The 25,509-nt window shown below is 34.2% G+C and overlaps 2 protein-coding genes across 3 annotated transcripts in view; one reads left to right on the top strand and one right to left on the bottom strand.

Annotated features, from left to right (window-relative positions):
- LOC101744668 (autophagy-related protein 16-1) overlaps positions 1-25,509 on the top strand; it is a 168,092-nt gene that overhangs the window by 25,804 nt on the left and 116,779 nt on the right. The gene's annotated exons all lie outside the window — the stretch shown is intronic.
- LOC101744039 (uncharacterized) overlaps positions 1-25,509 on the bottom strand; it is a 51,506-nt gene that overhangs the window by 5,885 nt on the left and 20,112 nt on the right. Inside the window, exons 3-5 of the mRNA XM_004930540.5 lie at positions 3,041-3,436; positions 2,510-2,670; positions 565-766 (exon numbers count right to left, since the gene is read on the bottom strand). Of these exons, the coding sequence (XP_004930597.1) occupies positions 565-766; positions 2,510-2,670; positions 3,041-3,429 (752 nt within the window). The 5' untranslated portion in view covers positions 3,430-3,436. The remainder of the gene's footprint in view (positions 1-564; positions 767-2,509; positions 2,671-3,040; positions 3,437-25,509) is intronic.

Raw genomic sequence — 25,509 nt, forward strand, 5'->3', positions numbered from 1 at the left:
TTGCGCTGCAATTTGCATAATGTAACGGGCAGAGTTGAGCGAACTGTGAGCGCATTGAGACATGAATGACCCGTAAAGCGTTGTTGATTTCGACGCGACCTACACAGGCAGCAAGAAGACTGTAGTCATTAAAATGTACTGGTTATGTTTTTCTGTAATAACATTCTATTACAGAAAACAACGTGTAAGCAACGTGATGGTTTTATTTTAAAAATATTTTTATCACATAAAAGTTTAATGTAATATGCAGTTACGTTTCAATGGAGGCGATTTCAATAAAAGCTTGCCACTTCCTTCTGTGTTGCGGTTTATCGCGGTTTGATAAATTCTGTATTCACGTCCATGAGAAAATACGAACAATTTTTTTAGTATTTCACCGTTAGAACCAATGTTTCGTCATCGTCAACGAAAAAAAATTAAATTAGACAGAAAATGGTTTTGGAAGCTTTTAAATTTATCATTGTTTGTCTAAAATCTCGCGTACCTTAAACCATCCAAATATCTATTCTTTGTACGTTCTCCGTCATTTTAATTATTTCAGTTAGCTTAGGTAATATATCTAACCTGCAAACAAATTCGTTTTCGCCGAGACAAAGGTCAAGGCACATCTGCCGAGATCCAACGGTGTGTGTTTTCTTGCCGTGCCCCTTGAGGTGGTAGCCTCGCACTCTATCGAAGCACCAGGCGCGTTCGCACGGACGAACTCCCAAACAAGATTTTTGAGCGTATATAGTGAATACGGGGAACTGCGATTTCGTCAATGCACCTGCAACAAAACATACCTGTTATCATATCATAATCTTTTTTCCATTTATTTTAGTAAAAAGCATTTTGACAAAGTCCGATGTTATTAAAAGTCATGACTCATTATTTACTCTTAACAAAATTCTTGTGGGTGGCACGAAAATATGAGTTTTCAAATCATTGTTCCAAAAATACTGTTATGATCAAGAGAATGATTTATTAAACATTTTGTTGGGTCGTGTCGTTAACGGAACCTAAAAATATTTGATACTTTACGTATGTAATAATTTCCACTATTTATGACTATACCATCTGCCCTAATGATTGGACTTATGTTTAATTCGTCTTTTTATTAGCACTTGATGAGACAAAAGAGCTTACTGATTTGACCTTGTGTTAAGTAGTTACCGGGGTTCACGAAAGCCACAACGTATTGCCAACCTACCTTGAGATAAAAAATTGAATTCTGAAATTTAGTAGACTTTATACGCATTTAACAGATTGATCATTTTTACTTTTTTACATTAATAGCTTTCAAAGTGTTTTGTGGTTGTAACTTAAGTTTTTTTTTAAATTTAATACGCGCATTCAAATTAAAACTGATGTGTATATTTGGTATTTGGAGGTCATGATTTTTTTCACAACAAGGTCAAGGCTCGGTTCACTTTAAACACTTGCAAATCAAGTTTTCGAGATTCGCGGCGAGAGTATTTTTGCCCAATACGGCTTGATGAGTAAGCTTCGTTATGCCGTTATTGGTATTCAAACATTGGTATGAAGCAAAAAAAAAAGAGTACGCTTCAATAGTGTGTTCACATTATAGTAGGTATGTCGGACAATCAAGAGTACTGACGTTATTGTGCCAACTTGCTTTGCGTGTTCCGATTAATCGTTAAAATGCGAGTAAGTGTATTTATCTTATACCTTTAAACGAGCATTTCTTGTATATATATAATCTGAATATCGGAAACGGCTCCGACGATTTTCATAAAATTTAGTATACAGGGGATTTCGGGGGCGATAAATCGATCTAGCTACGATTTATTTTCAGAAAATGTTGTTTTATTCGTGTTTTCAATAATCAACTCTTCCCGACATCTATTGGCGAATAATAATACTATTTTTCTTAATTGAGGGCAACTGACCGCTTTAAAGACACAACAAGATGGCGTTATCAAAAAAAAAAAACCGGTCATCATCTAGTTTACGTTTAAACGAACACTTATTACAATTCTGTATCGAATAAATTGATCCAAGCAGAAACTGGTGAAATCTTTCACCCTTATTGGGGTAATAATCATCAAATAAGGTATGAAGATAAATTAGCACACTTCGTTGATTTACGTTATTGTTTCTATCATTTTCACAGTATAAGATTCGATATCAATCTTCCTTACGTAATCGTGTCAATAGCCGGTATGGGAAGAAATACACAAAAGTAAAATAATGGCGATATTTTTTTAAACCTCTTTTCCTCAATAACTACTGAACTTTATTTTACTATTAAATGGACAGCAGGCTATTGCCAATACAAATCAATAACTACCATAACAAAGTAGCTAGATCACACATCATGATATTGGTGTGTCCTTAAAATACCTTCATGTAAACTATGCCTGTATGTTGAGTAAGTATTATTAGTTAAACTCAATGAAAAAAAATTATATAGCACACGCAAACCATCTCGATATAAAGTTTGCAAAAAAGACAGACTCCTTAATATGATTTAAAGCCGTTCAGTTATTTTTAATCTCATAAAACTCACCAGGCAGTTGGTCGGCATCAGAACTGAAAAGCACACAAAGTCCCGTCTCGTAATTTACGGCGCGACAGGTGTCGTTAGCATGGCATTGCTCGAGGCAGTCGGTCAGCATCAGCGTGCCGGGGATGTCATCTAAAATTTGCGATGGCGCCGAGAACACGTACCTGCACATGCGTAGTTATAGTTCGATTAGCATTTTTTGTAAGATGCTTTGTTGTGTTGTTTTTAAATACTGATTTATTTATTTATACTTATTGTACACGAAAAATAAAATACAATAAAAACAGATTTAAAAGAATGTCTAAATATACCTACTATGTACAAAGGCGAGCTTAACTCATTCATGAGTTTTCTTCCAGCAAACCATTAGCAGAGAGAAATACGATGTATAAGAGGGGAAAAGTGTACAATATGTGTGTGAAGTGATTGATAATTTTGTAGAAATATTTAATGTTATTAAAATGTCAAGTAGGTGCTTTTTAATGCAATAATGGAACTCGCAGCTATTAATTAAAAGTTGTATTTCGTACTAACCCCGTCACTAATTCGAAGCCAATCATTTCGGGGTCACATTCTTCTAATGAATTAGCTGGTGCCGATGGTGCAGAAGCGCCACTGGGAGCTGACGGTGGTATTCCTTCGGATGCGGTTTCGGGAACAGCAGCAGGCTCTTCAGCGGGTTCTTCAGATTCTAATTCATCTTTAGGAGGAGGTGGAGCGCCAGGATTTTGATAGTCTTGAGGTGCAGCAACAACCGCCGGTTCGGCAGAAGCAGATTCGATAGCTAAGTTGTCCTCTTGTGGGGCCTCGGCTGCCGATCTCAAAGTTCCCTCGAACTTTTTTGCGGCGTCGACCGCGCACGCTACCAGCACTAAACTGAATAAAATCCGCATTGTACTCGCTGAGAGGGGCCGTGGCAACATTTGTTATCTGTAACAAAAGGAAAGGTGTTGATTAAAAAAAAAAACTTTTATGTCAGTTTAAAAGCGCTTAATTGCATGGGAAGCCGTTGAACTATTTATCGTATGTAAACCTATTCTACAACGCACGCAAACATTCTTTGTGGATACACTGAAATCGTTTAATATCTTACGACCGCATCGAAAACTCCGCCGCCGCAAACGATGTGTTCCAGCGATACCTATTTGTTTAATGGGATTCTCTAGCTCGTACTGGACAAAACATTGAATTTCCTACATATTTTTCGATTTAATTGGACTTCAGTTAAAACCTAGCCAGAATAAGGTCGTGCAATCATAAACAAAAGTCGAATAAGGAAGTAACGTTCCAGTAATTACTGTTAGAGAAATAACAATTAAAAAACATTTGGATGCGTTATAAAAATGTGTTCATATTTAATGTAATAGAAGCTATCGCCAAAAAAATTAATTTTTTTTTTATTTTTTTTATTGCGCTCGTATGCAGACGACCATACGGCCCCCCTGATGGTGAGTGGTTACCGTCGCCCATGGACTTCAGCAATGCCAGGGGTAGAGCCAAGCCGCTGCCTACCGCATAAAATTATCATTGCACAAAATTACTTATAAAACACAAATTTCATAATACCCATTCATTGTTTAAAATCTCTCTATATAATCGCTCTAAATATAGTACTTTTAATAAAACCGAACTCTGACTCAGTTGCAAATTTTTGTGTATTTTGTGCTTAATTTTTGCTTAGAACCGCAAAGTCTAATACGAGTTAAACGACTAATTAATTGAATTAAAAAAATGGGCTCTGTTTTTTAATATACTATAACAAATTGCATATGTATGGTCCTTATTTGTTTATAAACTTTGCAGCATATTTGATTTGTTACAAACTTGTTTTTGCAAATAATTTAAAAGCGGATGACTCACTGTTTATACAAAATAAAAAAAATGTATCCAGTTTTCGGATCTCACGGATGTGTCTGTAATTAAAAGCTTGCTAAATAAATCCTCACGAACATTGTGGGAAATATAAGTGAATTTTGCGGAAAAAAAACCCGCTTTATTAAACCAGAATTGGTCATCATGAAACGGAAACGTTGCGTAAAAAAAAAAACAATTGACAAAATAAAGAACAGAAGACTATGTTATTTCGCTAATAATATATATTATTACACGGCTGTCGTTGGGTAAATTTTCACATTTAGATGAAGTGCAAGACTGAATAGACCATCCGATGGAAACCTAATTCATTTCATGCTTTAGTCTCGTGTCGCTCACGGCTTGATAGTGATTCGATCTGGCCGTCTACTAATCTTTACTATGAAGATAAGATTATCTAACACTAGATACTTTGCAATCATAACTTTTAGTAGTTTTTCGGTGTCTTGTGTTTTCTTACAGATAATTAGACGGTGATTAGTTTAATATTAAAATGGACGAATCGACCTTCGATATAATAATATTCAAACACAAGAGATTAAAACCGTGAAAACAGTTTTAATTAAGTCTTGATAATCATAAAAGAATTTGTGTGCACTATTAAAAAATAAACATCAACTGAGAATAAATGAACGTTAAAAAAAATCTAATACAATAGAATTGAAAAGACAAGTGAACTCTGCACTTTTATTACCGACTTAAATAAGCAATAGATTTTAGTTTATATAAATGAATAGTAAGCTATAAATTTCAATAAAAATAAACAATTTAATCTTTCCATGAGAACAGTTAAAAATAATATTTCAAAATAGTTTACAAAAAAGTACCGATTTATTAATATACTTTGTTTAAAGAAAACAATAAAACTAGTAATAAAAGGGTCTCATTCCATGCACATATTCAATTTAACACGTTCGAAGATGTTCCAAGATCCGTATGCTAATGCTCTAACAATTCTACGACGTTCCTTGGTTTGCATTTAACCTAGAAAAGTTGAATAGCTCACTAATAACATAGAATAAGCGGTAAAATGCGAAACAAGAGAAATTACTGCTAAAGACAAACATTTTCTCAACGACTTAAACACTTCAACTCACAGATTGTATCTTGGCAAGGATACGCTGTGATCCGAAATATATAAAAAAAAAATTGTTGAAACATCTCGCGGTCACCGTCAGACTACAATACTATATATAACACAGTTCTGTTCTGAAATGCCAACTACAACTGTAAAAAGCTCAATCGGATAAAAGACACTCGAACTTAAAGAATATGCACACACGAACCAAACCTAAAAATATTTATTTTCGTCTTGCATTCAAGATTGTTACTTTAAGTAATTTTCAATCTATATATTATTACGTGAAGCAAAAACTTTGTACCCCTTTTTACGAAAATTGCGCGGACGGAGGATTATGAAATTTCCCACACTTATAGACAGTATAGAGAAGTAGTGCAGAATGTTAATTTTTTTTTTAAATTATGCATAAAAAATACATTAAATTACCTAAAAAACACATTACACACACTACCATGTATTTGACACAAACACAAACATGCTTACATATTTCTTTATTCTCAAATGTTTGTTATTGATCAAATTGAGAATATATTAAATATTGTTTGTCTTTATTAATATTTGTCTGATGTGTAGTCTTGGCGAAATCTGTAATTATAGAAGTATAATAATATTTGACGATAGAATCATAATAGTGTAAAAACTTTGAATTTCAATTAATTACAGTCGAATTTCGACTACCAGGGGACCACTAGTTCTGTTTATTTCGTATATCGGATTAACGTTTCTGAATATCCATTTTGTTGCAAAAAGAAAGTAAGTTTACTATCGATAAAGCACGGTGGACAACGCCGGCAATACGAATGTGCGGGCTGGGAGAGCTAGCCCCAAGCCTCGATCAGATGGGGTCAGCGCATTCAATGAGCCGGATGCCTCCAACCTGCTATTTACGTTTCACTATACCTGTACTGGTTGGCACACTATGGGTATCGTCTTCGTTTTCTTATTGCAATCACAAGATATAGACCTATTTAAAGTGTTGATCGTATCTCACGACGCGTTCGCAAACAAAATTGACATTTAGGACACGTTTCTAGTGTACATACCATTCGCGTACTATTTATTTTATTAAGAACTAGAGGTCCTGCAGTAGTCGAAATTCGACTATAATTAATTGGAATTGTAAGTTTGTACACTATTATGATTGTATTTTATACTTCTATAATCACAAATTTCGCCAAGACTACACTATAAAAAATATTAACAAAGACAAACAATATTTAATCTATTCTCAATTTGACCACAGACGTCAGGAACAAAAGTTTGACAATAAATAGTCTGCATGCGTGTGTGCGTCAAATACATGGTATGTAGTGTGTGTAATGTTTTTTTTATTGATTTAATGTACCTTTTACGCATTATTTAAAAAAAAAATTTAGCATTATGCACTTCTTCACTATATTCTCTATAAGTGTGGAAAATTTCATACTCCTCCGTCCGCGCAATTTTCGTAAAAAGGGATACAAAGTTTTTGCTTCACGTATTAATATATAGAAATATATAGATATACATACATGTTATAGAAAAAAAAAAGCGTATAACTACATATATATAAACTTTGCATTATATGTACATGCTGATTTTTTGCATAACATTTCTGTAAAATGTGTTTTAGGATTTATGGTGCAGTAAAAATATAGCTGTGATAAAACAAAATATAGCTTATATAAAACTAGTTACTGTTATATTATATGTTACTAATATTAGTTGTTACAATAACAGCAGAATTGCAGAAGCTATTAAATACATTTCCAAGTACTGCGACATAAATTGATACGCCTGTCGGACCATAATAGGGAAACCGAACAGCTTAATCTACTTGTCTATAAACTATTAGGCGTGTCTAAGTTCAGCCATTAACATCGCCACGAGAACGCCCCGCTGATTTACATTGAATGAAAATGTAATTTGTTTTGTCGCTCTAATGGGACGCGCAATTTCCTTATGCGCTGAAACTGACGAGAAGGATGTTGGCAGGTACACTATCCATACTAGGCTTTGCTGTCGTGGCCGGCATCAAAATCCCTCATTGTGTAATGCCTGTTTGTGAAATAAACCGTGCCAATGCAAAAACTCGCCTCATTTTACTGGTGATAGGATCTACACCAGGTAGGACCACCGCCCTGCCTATTTTTTGCCGTGAAGCAGTAATGCATTGCGGTTTGAAGGGTGGAGCAGACGTTGTAACTATACTGAGACCTTAGAACTTATATCTCAAGGTGGGTGGCGCATTTGCGTTGGAAATGTCTATGGGCTCCGGTAACCACTAAACACTAGGTGGGATGTGAGCTCCTCCACCCATCTAAGCAATAAAAAATTAAATAAAAATTTAATTAATTTAATCAAAACGGCCACGGAACGGAACGGAGCGAATTTATTGACTCTTAAAATATATACCAAAGATAGGCACTGAAATATGTCATTCATTTTCATGTCGTTCATTTTGTGTTGTAAGTAGTTAAAAGAAGTGCAACGTTGAGTATTAATTTTTTTGCCAGCAAATTCCGATGTCTTGTATTTTTGCAAAGAAAATAATGAAGTCGCGAATTGGACCGCATTGTACGGCACTGGCGCTATTAAAATTTTTGCTTTTATTGAAAATGAAAATAATTATGTCTTTAGACACACTGCGAATAAACTATCGCCAACGATTCGTCACCGTTCTTTTACTAGACAAGATTTTAAAACGGATGCCTAGTTTTTTTTTTGAATAGAGGACCTTGTATAGAGAAGAATGTAAAGTTTGTCATTGAACATAAAAAGAGGAACGCCTGACGAAAAAACTAGATTGAAATAGCTATGCACTATGCTTCAGCAAAAGCAGGAAGATACTTACGGTTTTATTATTTATTATTATTACTTACGGTCCCATAAGGCTTAATAAAATTATACTAAATGATAAAACATCCAAGATCATTAATATAAGTCGCAACGACAAGCCCGCGATTATTTACAATGTACTTTTACTCCTTAAGGCGATCCATAGGCTTTAATGATTACAAGCGCATGGCAGTTAAATGAATACACGCCAGGATAATCTGCATCACACTTTCTTAATATATTGACCAACTACGGACAACATTGGCCTCATATAAAATGTTATCTTTATTATTTGTAATCATAGTCATATAAACTGCATTTTATTTCTAACTGCTAACATTTATCGGTTTTAGTTGTATTAAACTTAACAAAAGCAATGTTGTTACGAATTTGCGACCAAACTTTTGCTTGTTTTTCTCAATGAATACAAAACGTGAGAATGATGTTTTAAATTGCATCCAGGTACGAATCTGCACTTGACTGAGACCCTATCATGTAACGAGTTAGCATAGAGTCTACAAAAACCAGTATACATTTTAACGTCACATCATTAGAATAACGTTAGCGAGATATGCGCAACTCGCATGGCTGACGCCGTATAACTCACATAATTGGCTCATTACTTACTGAACTACGAGCAGCAGCGAGTTTAGTAATCTTCATTATCATTTTTAAGGCTCCTTGAAAATTTAAAAGATATTCTCATACGAGTGCAAATCTGCGTGCACAATCAAACTGTTAAATTGCAAAAGTTTCGAGTTACATTGGCTTGATGCGTCTCGTTCTTGGTACTTCGATTTTTATCTGTTGTCGTTTCGCTTTAAAACGTTAAAATGGAATGCTTTTGAAGTTATAATAGGATTCCATTATTTGAAAATTAACTTTAATTCGCAACAAACAATCCCTCATTATTACGTACGATTGAGTAATAGAACCACTTTCTATGCTTTAGTTCAGACCAACGTCCTGCGGTCGGCAGGTGAACAATTCCTCGTTTTATTATGCGTTCATTTATCTTATTTATGATCTTAAGTCATTGTGATTATGTTTCAACCGCAAGAAGCAAAATCAGACGTGTCTGTATATTCAAGTATTAAAAACTTTGAACCACTGCAACCATGATTCTCTTAGGATTTAATTTTGTTTACTACCTAGATGGGTGACCTAACTCACGGCCTAGGTGTTAAGTGGTTACTAGTTGCCATATAGAGACTCAGTTTTACAGTACAACGGCAGCCTTTCAAACCGAAACGCATTACTGCTTCCCAGCAGAACTTTGTTATAATACTAAACTGATTTATTACTAAAAGCTAAATCCTTAATAACCAAAATGTAAATATAAATTTTAATACGCCGTAAGGGAACAATGAAGACAAACGTAATGTAACACGTAGTTAGAGCTTTAAGGTATCGTTATAGTACAATAGAACAGTCGTGCAGCAGATAAGGTAATGTATCATTCACGGCGGTGCAGATACATAATGCGTGTAATTTCTTCATATTGTGCCTGTAGTGACTCGATATTGACCCAAATAAATATAAAAAATCAGATCCCTCTAATCACATCCTGCGAAATGCACTGACTACCTCAATTACTGAGTCGAAGCTTCTTCATTTGTAGTTTTATAGCTATTATACAAAAAAAGAAATATTAGTTGATGTGAAAGTTGATTTTGGACTTACGCAAATTGCCTAACTGTCGGCCCTCAGACCCCATATTGACAGCTAAAGACAATAATAGCCATCTTCAGTTTTAAATTTAACGAAATATATGTAGTTGTAAACAACTTTCTCTAAACATAATTCTATTTTAGATAATAATAACGTTTTATCTTGCATAAACGAAAAAAGTATTGTCGAGACTAAAATCATTTGGAATAAGATTAACTGAATCATGGATATTCAATTTATCTGGACTAGGTGTAGAACGATTCATATGTTTGATAACATCGATTTGAGCCGTTAAAAGTATTTTATAGTCGATTTTGTCGAACTAGGTTCGTAAATATTGCCCAATACTAGTTTATATCCTGTCGGAACTATGTAAGGATCCGTTTGCCACCTGTTCCGCAATCCAACGCTACCGGTTTGAACCGTATCTAGTAGGAGTGGGTGATATAAATCGTATATAGATTCAATATCTATATATCGCAGCAATATCGTTGAATCCGATATCGCCCCGCACGATATCTATATATCGATATCAGCCGATACACAATATTGCTCGATGTGATGCGCATCGCCATATCGTACCGATTCGTGAATCGAAATCTATATTTCGATATCAGCCGATACACGATATTGCTCGATGTGATGCGCATCGGCATATCGTACCGATTCGTTAATATCAGCAATATTTGTTTGGTTCGTATCGAATCGGCCAGAGTGAGTGAGCGCACGATAGGGATATCATGTGATGAATGAAACAGAAACAGGCATTATCCATACAATTGTAAACCTTATGTTTAAGTCCATATGTCTGTAGATTATTCTTAGCGTATCAGCAGGATACAATTAAGGAAAGAAGTTTCAACTTTCGACCCTAACTTGAATGCAGTATAGCCTATTTGCATCGTTGAATTTAATTTCACGCGCTTTGACCTTGAACTAGAATTTTTGGACAAGTGTTTATAAATACTTAAAAGTTTTTTGTGTTTGATTTTTAAAGTACACATTTTTCTATTTTTAGTTGAATCCAAATAATTGAGTTTATTTCTTGTGTTTGTATTAAACTTTTGAAATCTACACTTTTTTGGTATATTTTGTAATTTTAAATTAAGACACAAAATACTAAAAACTGAACATAATGTAACCAGTCCTAAACCTGGTAAAAGCATGAAGGAAAGTTTTTTTGATATTTTTATTTTCATGTTATTTTTATTACTTTAAGATCATATTATAAATTGATATCAGAAAATCAACCGTATAACGTTGACTTAAATCTATATCTACTACGATATTATATCAGCGTATCGTTTCAAATCTCAAATATCATGAATCGAGAAAATCTACTAGCATCCATCAATATATAGATTCAGAAAATATATAGATTCAATATCCGATATTGATCCTCGATATATAGATACGATTCGATACGCGGCAAAACCGATATTACCCACTCCTAGTATCTAGCTAATATTAAAAGTACTGTAAGTAGTTCCCATTCAAGTGTCACTATAGAAGACATAATTTTTATAATACTTTTCACGTAACATACATAGTATGTAATTGAATGATTGAAACCTCTATTCGCTGTGTCACGATAATTACGACCAGTCCGTTATTTTATCGTAATATACGAGACCCCAAAAAAAATCGTTTAAAAATAAATTCAAGTCATTTAGCTACTTTATAACTGTAACAGTATGTGAGTTCATTGACTTTATCTGCTATTTTAAGAAGCGATTTCTACAAAATTCCTAGAACATGTTTTAGTAATTTATTTACTTACTTATTAGTAATATAATTTTTTGAAGCATAGAACAACTGTATGAAACTTAATAACTGTAACCGTAACTATAAATTTACGACTAGACTATATTTACCGTAATTTTTTTTAAAAGAAAGAAAAAAAATGCATAAACCCTAATATCTAATTATTAATTCTAATTAGTAGTTGAGCTCTATAATAATTTATTGCAGCTTCAATTTATAATTCAAGCTTTATAACAAACATTTACCTTTACTACCCATAAATAACCAATATGCTTATACGTCTACAATGTGTATATGCATATTGGTTGATGTGAGTAATAGTTTTTTTTTTGTTATAAAAAAAGTAAAGGTAGAGTAATATATTTCATTGAATTTCTATTAGGAAAATGATACTGTCCGTCTTGGCTAGCGTCATTGCGGCTTTGGTCGTGCAGTAACGGCATCGTCAATCAACTGTAATTTGATTTCTATGCTCAATTATTACGTTTCTCTGTGGCCGAGGTGGAATATTCTTCACTTGCGATTAACCGTGCATAATATCAATATAACTACATCGCGAATTTCGTGTAAACATTGAACAAAGATCGTAACGGTCCAGTCAATTTCAAGGAAACACGAATTATTCATTTACTCTCAAATTGATGTAACAAAAAATCCTTGCTTGGGTTATTGATTGTTAGGGAAATTTTCTAGTGCACAATAAAATAGATGCGTTTTTATTAGCTATCAAAATCAAAATAGCTGTTTCGGATCTTTTTTTTTTTTGTTTCTTTGGACCACTTCGCTTTTTTTTGTCTGAACTACTTCCGAAATCGGTGAACAAAAAAAAAATTGCTAGGTCTCGATTTTAGTTCAATCGAATTCCGTGACCAAGTTGACGGATGCGATAATGACGAGTAGCTACCATTGTGACGATAGCGCACGCGCGCCTGTCACGACTGCCACTGATCCGACAAAATTCTCGGCTGAGCTTTCGACTAAAACTTTTATAATATTTGCACACGTTTTAGCAAACAAAAGTAGAAAGTGTGCCGTGAATTTAGAATGCCCAAAACACCAAAAATGACAACTCATTAACACAGATATAGGTATTTACCATTTTCGTCGATATTCGTGACTGAATTTAGAACGTCTGTTTCACTTTTACAAGCCGTGGGCAGTTACAGTTAATTTTATTCTATTATTTTCTGTACTAAATCATAATATATCCTAAGAACATTTATAAGTGTGTGATAGTGCATATTAATTCAATTTAAAGCCACAACATACACCGACTGGCAGTGTATAATAAAATTATATTACAATTGACCTGCGTCGAACCTTTCATAGTTCAAATCTAGAAATATAAATGACATATCAACAACTGACATAATTAGCAGCGCGCAACGTTATGATGGTTAGTTAGTTAACACCTCAATATAAACCGTGCGATTGAATCACGGAAAGCACGTGCGTAACAATTTGTATACAATAAATAGATCGAACGGCCATTGTACTGTAGCGCGCGATTTGTCATTGACGAGTAGAGATTAATCTGTAACGCGATTTGTTTATGTCTGTTTGTGATTCTGCCGTGATTAATGGTTGTAAAAGCGTGAATAAAAACTTATCTTTTTATTGTTTTGTAGTAGTAAACAAACACCCGCTTTCATTCATCACAATACGATACGAAGCGCATCATTTAAATTATGCGGCGGTTTGTTTTATCGTAACATTTCCAATTATCGATAATGATTGCTCAACGAACTGCGAGCTGGATCGAAATATATTTATCACTCATATTTCCGTGTCTTATTCAATCGGATCGCCTTCAAGATAACCGTTAAATTACCGTTGCGATGCCAATAGAATGTTTAAGTTTTGAAAGAGATTGATAATGAAAACATAAGTTGAATAATTTGGAATTACTAAAGGTTATGTAATCGTAAACCATCACTTTTTAGAAACAAAATTTAAAAAATGTATCGAAATATGTGACTCAAAGCGTAGAATAATGTAATATTACAAAATCTACTATAGATTTAGCTTTAAACTCAAAAGTTTACCGCTCTCATTATTATTTTTCCTATACAATGAAAAACTATGTAATAATTAGAAATCACCGTACAAAAATAAAAATACTGAAATAAAAACCGCTTAAAAAGATTTAGTTTCGTACCGCAAAAAAAAAAAAATCGAATGCACTGATTCTGTTACTAATCGCCCGGACCGTTGAAACCAGTCCAATGTATCTCATGCGACATTCATCTTAAACGTACATCGAACTAGTTAGATGCAATCTTGTGGTGCGGTTGTAATGCTGAAATTACGTAATATGTCGGTGCTTACTAATTGATAAGTGGACAGTGGTGGCACCGGTACAAGCTCTAACGGACTCCTGCTACGTACCACAATTCACGGGCACTGATACGATCAGACCACGAATACATACATACATTTCACTTATTCGTTTCTTAGTATATAATAATGAGGTTCCTTTGCAAGCTACTTATGTATTTTGACTGTCCTAGTCAAAGCAGTATGAGATTTTAAGATAAACAAATACAGTACATTTGTTATCTTTAAGCCATAAAAACCATTCAATAAAATTCTCTGAAACTCGATACGTTGCCGATCATGCGACTGCGAAATTGTAATGTGCTAGAAACACAAAAAGTATGGATGTATTTTTAAATTTAATTTTATACCTAATTTTTTTTAAATAGATGCTATGTAAGTAATTTTATAAAAATGATATTTATACGATTTTTTTTTGATTATTCATATTTAATTACCAACTTCTTACTGTTATAGAATTTGCAACGCTGTTTTGATGTCATTTATTAGTATGCTTTTAAATGTTAATCGATGCAGCGGTAATATATTTTTGTAGCAACATTCACTTTATTAATGTAACGTGATTTATTAAACAAACAAACGTTCAATATTCAGTTTATTAATACGTCATAATAATAGAGGCCTCGATTCTGTTAGTCGTAAAGTCATACCATCAAAATAGCGCTGTAAGACACAATTTATTGTGCACCCATAAACTATCCTCCCTAACGAGTAACAAGTAGTTAACACTCATAACTTATGCACTTAAAATCGACTCAGGATTACCAAAGTAATGAGCAGTCAAGTCTCCGTAATACGCAAATAGGTATCTGTATTGGGATCATATAAGGTGCCATGTTTATAGCTACGGTCGCGAATTTTATGCTTCTAAAATCTATTCGTATACTTATAGCAAAGTTTCTGTTAGATTTAACTCTACATGAAACTTCACATTGGGCAGATAACATTTATGACTTCGAATTTTATGTATTCAATGTCAGGAACAATACATTAATTAATTTTTATACCTTGACCACGTGAAATACAAGTATGATAATAGCGTAGATATTCTCTCCCTCTCATCCTCAATCTATTGTAAATAATCACAAGGAAATACTAATCCAATATCTATACTATTACTATAATATTACTAGCTGACCCGGCAAACATAGCGCTGTGAACGATAAGTGAATATAAAAATAACAATACCTCATTCAACCACATAATGTCTCATTTCTCAAAAAAAAACTGTCCAAAAAATAAAAAATTAATCTTAGGGGTGGACAACCCTTATCACTTAAGGGTATGAAAAATAAATAGTAGCCGATTCTCAGGCTTACTGAATATGCATAAAAAATTTCATAAGAATCGGTCTAGCGGTTTCGGAGGAGTATGGGAACAAACATTGTGACACGAGAACTTTATATATTAGATAAAGAGGAAAGATTTGTTTGTTTGTATTGAATAGGCTCCAAAACTACTGAACCGATTTGAAAAAATCTTTCACTGTTTGCAAACTACACTATTCCTAAATGACATAGGCTATTATAATCTTTTTTTGAAAAAAATAAAATAATGTACTACGACTTTGTAGAACACATCGTTATTTAAAAAAAGTGTCGCGACAGCATATGTCTAACTATTATAGTTATGCCGCAATAAGTGTTCTTTGATTTTAAAAAATAAATCAACGTTAAATATCGTTGAAATTTTTGTTAAAGACCCGAGCGGAGCCGGAGCTGGCCGTTCTGTTAAATAAAGTTTTAAGGATTCACTGAACTAAGAAGTAGATTGCAGTGAAAACATTTAGTTCGAAGCAGAGGGCGGGACCGCGTTTGTTGTGGGGCGCGATATAAAGAGCACAGGCGGCACAGCGGCCTCTGGCAACCACGACGTGATGTCAGTCGCACCCGCCTACTGAGCACGTAGCTATTGTCGACTGAATTCATGTCCGTTTGTATTTTGTAAAACACACGATATTCCGGTACATGCTCACCTACGTATTAACAGCTAACTAACCTTTTTTGGAACGAAGTTCCTTATGGGACAACGCGGAGGGGTAACCCTAACCGGGAAAAAAACGTCCGTAACGTAAGATTTTTATTAGTAATGCACACAGTGTACGACTTAACTTTGTAATAACGTCCAAAAAATAACGTATTTTTTTATCATTCATGATCTCAGAGCGTTCGTTTTCGCAATACACTAACTCTTATGCAAACAACCGTGAATGAAGTGTACCACAATAAGTTCGCACGTTATCGAATGACCGTGGGTTATTGCGAAACCTCAAGTTTTATTTTCTTTATACCTCGAATAGAACTTAAAATTAATATTTTTTATAATAAGGAACTTCGTTACTATCCGGTGTCCCACCACACATCGTTTTTTTTTTTTCTCAATTCCATCGTCCAGCATAAAACAGCTACACGCACGATTTCATAACTACAACGACCGATTATTGTAATCGACGACATGATCTATAAGATGACCTCTGATGTCATGAAAACATGAGCTATAAACAACAATCATAGCTCGATTATTCTGTACGATGCGCCGTTATATTAGATGCCGCCAACAACTCGAAATTTCGTATTCAACATCATGCAAATACAATTCTATACTGTTTGTTTTACTGTTATTATATACTTCATTCGTAAAATTAACAATTATATTAGAAAAATATGCGTTTCTAATTTATTTGAGCGACCGTATCTACGTGATGTCAACGGGTTTAGTTTATCCTGAATCAGCTGGCTTTTGAACTCCGCTAAACTATGATAAAAACAACGTAATTGGTTGCGGCTGCACACGGATGAGGTACTTCTGTCCTGTATCGCTGATGGCGGATGCAAAAGCACTAATGCTATAACGGTGCATCGGTTCGTCCGGCACACGGTACACTGAGCTCTCACACTAGTTTTAAATCTTAAACAAAATTGAACGGTTCAATTAAGGCGCCAGCGGTTCCATGTCCCAGATATTCGACCAATTGACGTTCGCACTTTCAAAATATTGTATGTGGTTAATAAACATACGTAAGATTAATCTTGCTTTGATCTTTTTCTCTCCTCCGTACTCGACTTCGGAACGAGAACACTGCAAGTTAAAGGTGGTACTACAACTGTAAACTGGGCCACGATCGACAGATAATGTTCTTGTGCATAAACATAATAATAAACAGTTACCCCTCTTGGTGTTGGTTCGAGCGAAACGTTATTATTATTTAAAGAATAATTACCTACCTAATTACATTTACAGGTCCTCGCGTATATATTACTAGCCGTCAATTAGGTATTCGTGGTAGTAGAGCAGCCAGTAAACTTCCATGCAAGATGGCCTTTTTTTTTTAACAAGTCGATGGAGGCCCGTCACCAAATTTAACAACGACTTTGCCTAGCGGGTGTAGGATTGCTACCGTGATCGGTTATTGGTTAATATAGTTTTTCTAAATTTCGAGTTAAGACAAATGAAGGGTTCCGCCCCTAAAGTTATCTTTATTGGATTATGCACGTCATTTAAATTTTAATGATCTAGCAAACAATATAAAACTGAAAGCTTTGCAGATTGTAACATAAGGTGCTATTCACCAATGAAAATCGATGGGAAACCAATCAATATTATTTTGCGATTTTATCACATTCCAAACGTTACTAATTCTCGAATTTTCTTCACGGTATAATCGATTAATTAATAGTTAAATGGTATAACGTGTGAGACAACAACATATATAAATTATATTTTTAATGAAATTATTATCGCACCGATGTGTAATGGGCTGGGCACCAATACGCTTTGGTTGTTTCAATACATTTCGTATTCAATCACTACTATATTTAAAGACCTTTAAAATGCGCAAGTAATAATAATAATAATAATAATGTTTTTATTTCAAGTATCCATGACTCATATAAATTGTTAATAAGACTTAGACCTATGTTAGTATTTATATTTACATCACAATGAATTACTGTGGTAACATCCCATGGGAGATGGCACCACAGCGACCCATGTATATACAGTCCAGCCTGCTTGCGATCATGCTCAGGATACTGTTGGAGCTGGCCCTCACTCTGTTTACCAGAGATGCACACCTCTTACGCATGGTAGCGTAAAAACAATCTATGTGCGCGTCTGCAAACATCCCTGATGCGCTACAAAAGCGGGGCAGCACCACCAGCACCCTAAACGCGTTATTGTAATGACCTGTAGTCTACGTAAGTACAGATCGTTGTTGAATGGCTTAAGAGATATAAAAAATGGATCCTGAAACTAATTTCCCATTCAATAGGTCATCTTATCATCAAATTGTACCAGGTTAAAAAGTTCAAATTGAAACACTAATGTAGCAACCCTATTCCATTGTCTGTGAAAGGAAAAATATGTTTTAGCAATGAAATGTTATTGAATAAGGTATATTTCTTATCCTACTATAGAATAAGGTCGATATTTATGCGTTTCCAAACATCATTTCAAAAATATTCAAAATGTAGTTCAAATTTGTATTCCCCTCCCGAATACCAAAGTTAATATTATAAGTAAAAACTAAACAAAAATAATGGAGGGAACTTCAATCCATATTATGTACTTGATTGGGATCAGAAAATAACTTTAATATTTAGCGTAATAATGGTCGTTTAAATTTTTTAACACATTATTTGACGCTGCACGATATAAGTGACGGAAGAGGTTCCGTTGTACGTGGGAGGCTCTCATTGAAGATTGTCATTGTTCTCCGGTATCTCTGATGAACTATGACTATATTTGAAAAATTTTGAAATATAAAATTAAGATTTTTGTGGCATTTTTTTGTCTACATCCTCCAGGAGTTATGCTAGCTTCGCAGAACGTGTAGGCGAGCTAACGGGGCTTTGAAACTTTGCTAACAGCTGCAATTTTCACAGGCAATTAAAAATTTATATTGTCGTGAAAACCAATTTAATTTACTAAACTCAGCTATTTAAAGCGTCTTTTAAAACGTATTTAATCGTCTGAAAAGCGCAATACTTGTTACTGTGTTATGTACATATATAAGCCTTATGTATTTTTGTTCATAATATTTAATATATTCTTCTTCTTAGTCGTTCACTCCTGGTGGAGTGGTCGTGGTTACGTAAGTCTTAATGTTTGGTTGCAGCTTTTGAGAGACTTCTCCATCTTTCTCTATTTGTGGCGGTACGTGTACACTCAGTAAGGGAACACTTCGTAGATAACTTAACCAAGTCTGTCCACCTTGTGGATGATCGGCCACGAAAGCGTTGACCGTCAACTCTTCCACCACTAAACTAAATTTAATATATATGTATACTCAAATTTTTAAGAATTCGTTAATATATTCTAAATATCGGAAATAAAAAAATGTAAACTGTAAACATAAGATTAAATTGTAAATTAAGTTGTAGTAGGTACGTTTAAACAAGCTAAAGAATACATATAACAAAAATTATAATATATGTACATTATTAGCCTAACCATTTAATGAATAACTTCAACGTAATTTAAGTGGAGCAATGCATTAAAGCTTCTCGATGGGACATGAAACGATGTCGACGCGCGAATCCCGTTGGGGCGGACGCTATTACCGCCCACCGCAATGCGTACGCATAGAAAAAACGACCCCAGCATAAAGATGTCGCCGACAGATCAGACGGATACTTGACAACGCCGCCCCCTCGCCGACATAAACATCATATCTTCCAAAATGGGATTTACCGCGAAAAACCAATTATACTCTCGCAGATCCCGACGTGAGATCTTATTTATAATGCAACCTATCCCGACAAGTTTGAACGCAAGGTGACCAACTTGACGACACGTCAATGTTACCAGCCTCTTAACAGTGGTCGTAAAACAAACGTGAATGTAGAAAACTCGGAGGCGGCAGCTTTTACTGACCAGTAACATTTTTACGTTATATAAATTTTAATGCCGCATTATAACTACAGTTAACTAGCACGGGTCTTTGAAGATCCCGATTTCATAGTATGATGTTTGTACGCCTTGTCGTCTACACGTTTTTCACAGTGCTGTCATGATACTGCATTCGAGAACAAGCAAGTAAACGAACCGCAAACTTAAAACTAACAGGGATTCAATGTGCGGAATCATCGTCGGGGTCATAAACTATAAGATACATTTATGATACAATGTATTATAATAGTGACAAGGTATATTCCCGAGCAATAACCACCCGTTAGCTTCAACGCCTTTCCTTTTTTTTGTAGTTCACATCGTGTGTAATATTGAAAACCAATAATCCGAGGTACGTCCTACATAAATATTCATAAAAAATATTCAATCTACGTTTTATTACGTTCGCTAGAAAATTCTGTAGAGTAATCATATTTTATCGATATTATATTTATTATTAAAACTCTATTTGAAATCGATTTCGTGTCGATTCGAAGAATCTGTGTGATTTTTTTATTAGATAGGTCTAATAAAAAAATCACACAGATTCTTTAGTTATAACAAAGCATGATCCCTAATCAATAAAATAATAGAACGTTTATAGAAATAAATGGTTATACTAAATAAAGATGGTCAAAGGCAAATCTATATCACGTAGTCTCAGGCAATATGAACGGTATATATTGTCAATTAAAATCTTAAGGCTTAGATTGCGACCGCCTTTTGCTTGTATACTGTAACATGAACAAGGATTGCTTTCCGCTGCACTCCCGGTGCCTCGGGGTGGATATCGCAAGACGTTTCCTGTATTGCCGCTTGTATTGTACTAATCTTTAATCTGATTGCTCTTCAAATTAGCATAAATTCTATTTCGATATAAATCGTTTTCGCTCGATCACGATCAAGATGAATTTACAAAACAAGTTAAAATCTCAAAAGGACGCTTGTTGTTTCAAAAAACGAAGGATATAACAAAATACGGTTTTAATTCGTCTCAAAATAACCTTCTGCGTTTAAAATGATTTGATCTTAACGTCGGAATGACACGTGTATCCACTTAGCAGTCGAGCTTCAAAGAAAGTGATTTTGCGATAATAAATCACTAAGCGGCTGTCTAGATAATTAAATTAGCACTCATTTCATAACGAATTACACTCGAGAAGCGAGTGTTATGTTGAATCATGAATGCGTAAAATTGTAGATAACTTATCATCAACTAGCGATAGAAAATTTATATTAAACATAAACAGTTGAACGGCAGATAAAAATAAACTGTACCTTTTAACTGATACAATAACAGTCGTATGAATTGTGGGAATCCAACGCGCCGGTTCGTTTTTAACATTGATCGACATAAATAAAAACAATTGTTATACATATTTTCTAATTTCTAAATTGACTTGAGAATAATTTGAACCTTGATCAAGATACGAATAAGTACAGCCCAATCTTCCTTCAAAATATTTTAACGTCTTACACGGAGTGTGTGAATTTGTGTGAATTTGAATTTAATCACACCTAGCGAGCGAAACGGTAAAAGTAACAGGATAATGTTAAACATGAACCGGTTCATTCAATTTGTAAATCGAGATCAGGGCGAAACTTTTTATTTTTATTTTTAGAAAATATCCGCGGCATATTGAGGTTTCGCGAATTTACACTCACTTAGTGCTTCTGCGGATTCCGTTCGTGGCATTATGTCGGTAATTCGATTTGTATTATTGTCACAAAATTCAGTGAGCTTATTTAATTGAGGTTCACCAGACCGAGAAATCGATCCGTTACACGTAAATTCGATAATTCCGCCGTATTTTTAATAACACACTTCAAACTGGAGCAAAATTATTTTTGACTCCCTTTATTTATTAAAATAAAATAACATTGCAACACTCTGGCTAATTGTAATGAAGAGAACCTTCGTTTTTTATACATGGAGAAACAGAAAAGAGTATATTATTATATTCTATTCTAAATTTACGTAACATTGTCTCTCTAATGCTTTTTACTAAATAAAATTGCTATCCAGCTCCAAGATAGCACCAGCGTTCTTCCACGCATTTGAGACATCAAAATTATGTCTCAAGGAGTACAGTGAGTTTGTCGTTGTGTTCCTTCTACAGAATTTGGCACAGCTTAACATAGGATAGGGAGTGAGCTTGAAGTGAAGAAAATACTTTTCTTTCAACAAACAATTTCAAACTCGACGAATCCACAGCGTGTAAAATGAAATGTGAGTTACACAATTTTGGTAATGGGCCGAATGTGTGATTACCGTACACGCTCACTTGCTCGACTATATCGACGAGTCATTACGCTGGGTACGAATCACCAGAAAACCTAACTGTATTTTTGTTTGCACTTCGTTAACTTCAAAGCTTTTGTTTTATTAGCAATGTGCTAAGGTACACACTTTGTTAGACTACCGTTACGCTTATCTCGTAGAATGTAAATTACTTGGTTTTAATACAAATAACATGAGCACTAATTTTATGAGCGACGTTGATTACCTGTAGCCCGTATTCCGAAGGGATTGTTATTATATTCCTTCATAATTGCTTCCTCAACGGCTAATAAGACATAACGACGTCTACTTCAAGAAGACTCACAAATTCCAATATAGTAAATTAAGTCGTCAGGTCATTGACCCGAGAATACCTCAATCGCTTCCCGTTAACAGCTACTGCTCTACTAGATCCAACCGAAAAACGAATACTGTCATTTAGTTATAACTACGGAAATAGTCACTGAACGTCTAGTCGCGAACCTAAAATTATATGTTTATTCAATCGTGCCTCTGAGTTCAGAAACAAAATGAAGTTCTCCGTATCTGCTTGTAATTGCCAGATTTTCCCGCTAAAAACTTTCCCGGTATGCGCTACTATGTACATAAGCTGTTCCTTTGTGTTTACTTTGAGTAAATCTATAACTGCGAAAAGGAACGTGAGGCTGCTTTAGAGCTTGAGTTTTAAGAGAAATTCGCTCAGTGTATTTACGATCTTATATTATAATTTCACTGATGCAAATCACCAAACATAACTTAAAAAAAGAAAAGAAAATCATAGTAAAACTTTTTCACGAACAACTTCTACGATGAAGGATTTCATAACATTTTTGGAAATAAAAAAGCATCAAATAAAAAAAAAAAAGGACTGGTGATACAGATAGAACGAAATAAATATGCATTTGATTTTATCCTCATATCACAAGATGGGTGATGACACGTACGCTATGGTGTCACTTAACATCAGACGAGTCGTTGGCTCGTTCGCCTATCTACCCAAAAATAATTAGCTTCATATTTTTCAAAAAGACAAAAAACCTAAGAAAATTCAAACTGTAGTTATCTGAAAGAGGAAATCAAAGGTTCTCTCCATAACCGAAATATTCTAAACATTTAATGACAATACGAGTTATTACAGCCTTTTTTTTTGTACGGACTCAAATGGACGAAAAAATCTGATACTTGGGAGCCCCAGTACGTAAATTTTTATATTCAAGACAGTATCTGGAACCGTTTCTCCTCAGTTATTCAAATTCATCGCTTACGTATTCCGGATAGAGACGTAGAATAAGAGTAGTTTGCGATTTAAATATTAACTGTACCTGAAATGACCCGCTGTTGCACGATTTTAGAATTTAAGATGGTTTTTTTTAAATTCTGTTTCAGAAGTTTTTTGTTCCCGACATGAGTTTTGATGTTCCTGCCTTTTTATTAAAGTTTTCGATAATATCTAAATATTTATTTACGTATGAAATACATGCCTGAACATAAAAAAATTAAGCATTATTAATACATACAAAAATATTACGACATACAAATTGTCCAGGTTTTTTGTACCGTTTCCGCTTCAATCATAATTAAAGTACAGTAACCTATCAAAAAAAAGTTATTTGTACTTGTCGTTTTAGATCAATCGCATTTCGTCCACGCGAACTAATATAGGAGCTTATCTTATGCCAACTCAATTTTCTCAATCTCTTCCATTAATCAAATCACAGCACCCACGTACGTTACGTCATTGTCGGTTCGCTCATCACTATCCCACGGTTGATCGGACGAAACGCAAGCCGAGAAAAAAAGTATCCAGTCCGTCAGTACAAAATTGACTGATTCGAATGATCAGTGAACCTAAAATGAAATCTCGTACACCTATCTACGTAAATACGCTCGACTAGCCGTAACTCACAGAAAAATGCACATGTGTCCCGGCTAGAAGGGCAAGGCATTTTATTCCAAAGCAATTGAAAATTCGACCTCATGTCTGAACTTGACACGCTCCTATGTCTATTGAAAACCGGGTAAACCATGAGTTTCGTCTATACATCCAGAGCAATAAACAGGCAACAAAGGCATTTAAAATCGCGTATGACGTGAAACAATTGCATCATATTATTTTAGAGAAAAATTGCATCGTATTATTTTAAAGAAAAATATGCAAGCAAAATATGCATTCAAGTATTTTAGTGAAATAAATTTCTCGATTAATAAATAAATAAAAGCAGATAATCCAGAGTCTTTTAGTCATGAGCAAAGAGAAATACCTAATTAAAACGTTGTCGAATAATTAAGAAATCGATATATTTCTGAAATGTATGTATAAGGTGTTAAACGCTTAACAACCATTTAGTTATCTTCTTGCAGATTCTATTCAATTTCGTTAAATTCTTTCATTAAAATATCATATTTCAGAAAGTTTTACTGCCTATATAGCTTAGCTTATCTTTAATTTGCTACAGTAATTTTATAATTACGTATAAAATTATTTTATTTACGCTTAGAAAGCTGGCACACTCAATAATCGTTGAATTACACCGTTAGCCTGCGTCTAATTATAGAACCTATAAATGTTAAAAGCAAATCGACGAAAATACCATTCTATAATAGCAATATAAGTTCTCATTCAGTGTGGATACGAAAGTGTCAGTTAGGTACCTTCGTCAGTCAGTCAGACGATGTCCGTGACCTATTTCTAAGAAAGCCCTACTAAATGTTGCTGTTCGGGCCAATTTTCTTAAAAATAAAATCAGTTAACTCTCTTTTTAATAATTATATTTACCTAGGTATTCCAATTAAAAATATGTTATTATATTCATGTAAGGAGATCTTCACAGAGGCTGTAAATCTCAATTGAGACTAATCGGAAAAAAATATCACTCACTCAACTCACTGTAATCAAATATGATAAGAAATAAGAATGAAGACGAACTAAACAGAACCCTGAACAAAGATCACAGCAATCGTAGGCTGTTGCTGTGTGAAGTACGATTTCAAGCTCAAACCCGTAATGATTTTTAATAATTAATATTGTTTGAAAAGTAAAAAAATAGATTAATTTATATTATAATATTATATATTATTCTTTATGACTAGTAAAAGCCAGTTTTGACTTAAGGCCATCCCCAGCTAGAGTACAACTACGCAATAAATAAATTTATATATGTATTGGATATACTCGTAATTAAAATCGGTTCACACTTAACCGCTACAAATAATTTTGCGCTTGACAGATCAAATTAATTTCGAGACAGAAACAGACATCGTATTGTTTTTATCATCTCAAGAGCCAGTAGC

The sequence above is a fragment of the Bombyx mori genome, chromosome 6, assembly GCF_030269925.1.
Source record: "Bombyx mori chromosome 6, ASM3026992v2".
NCBI classification, from domain to species: Eukaryota; Metazoa; Arthropoda; class Insecta; order Lepidoptera; family Bombycidae; genus Bombyx; species Bombyx mori.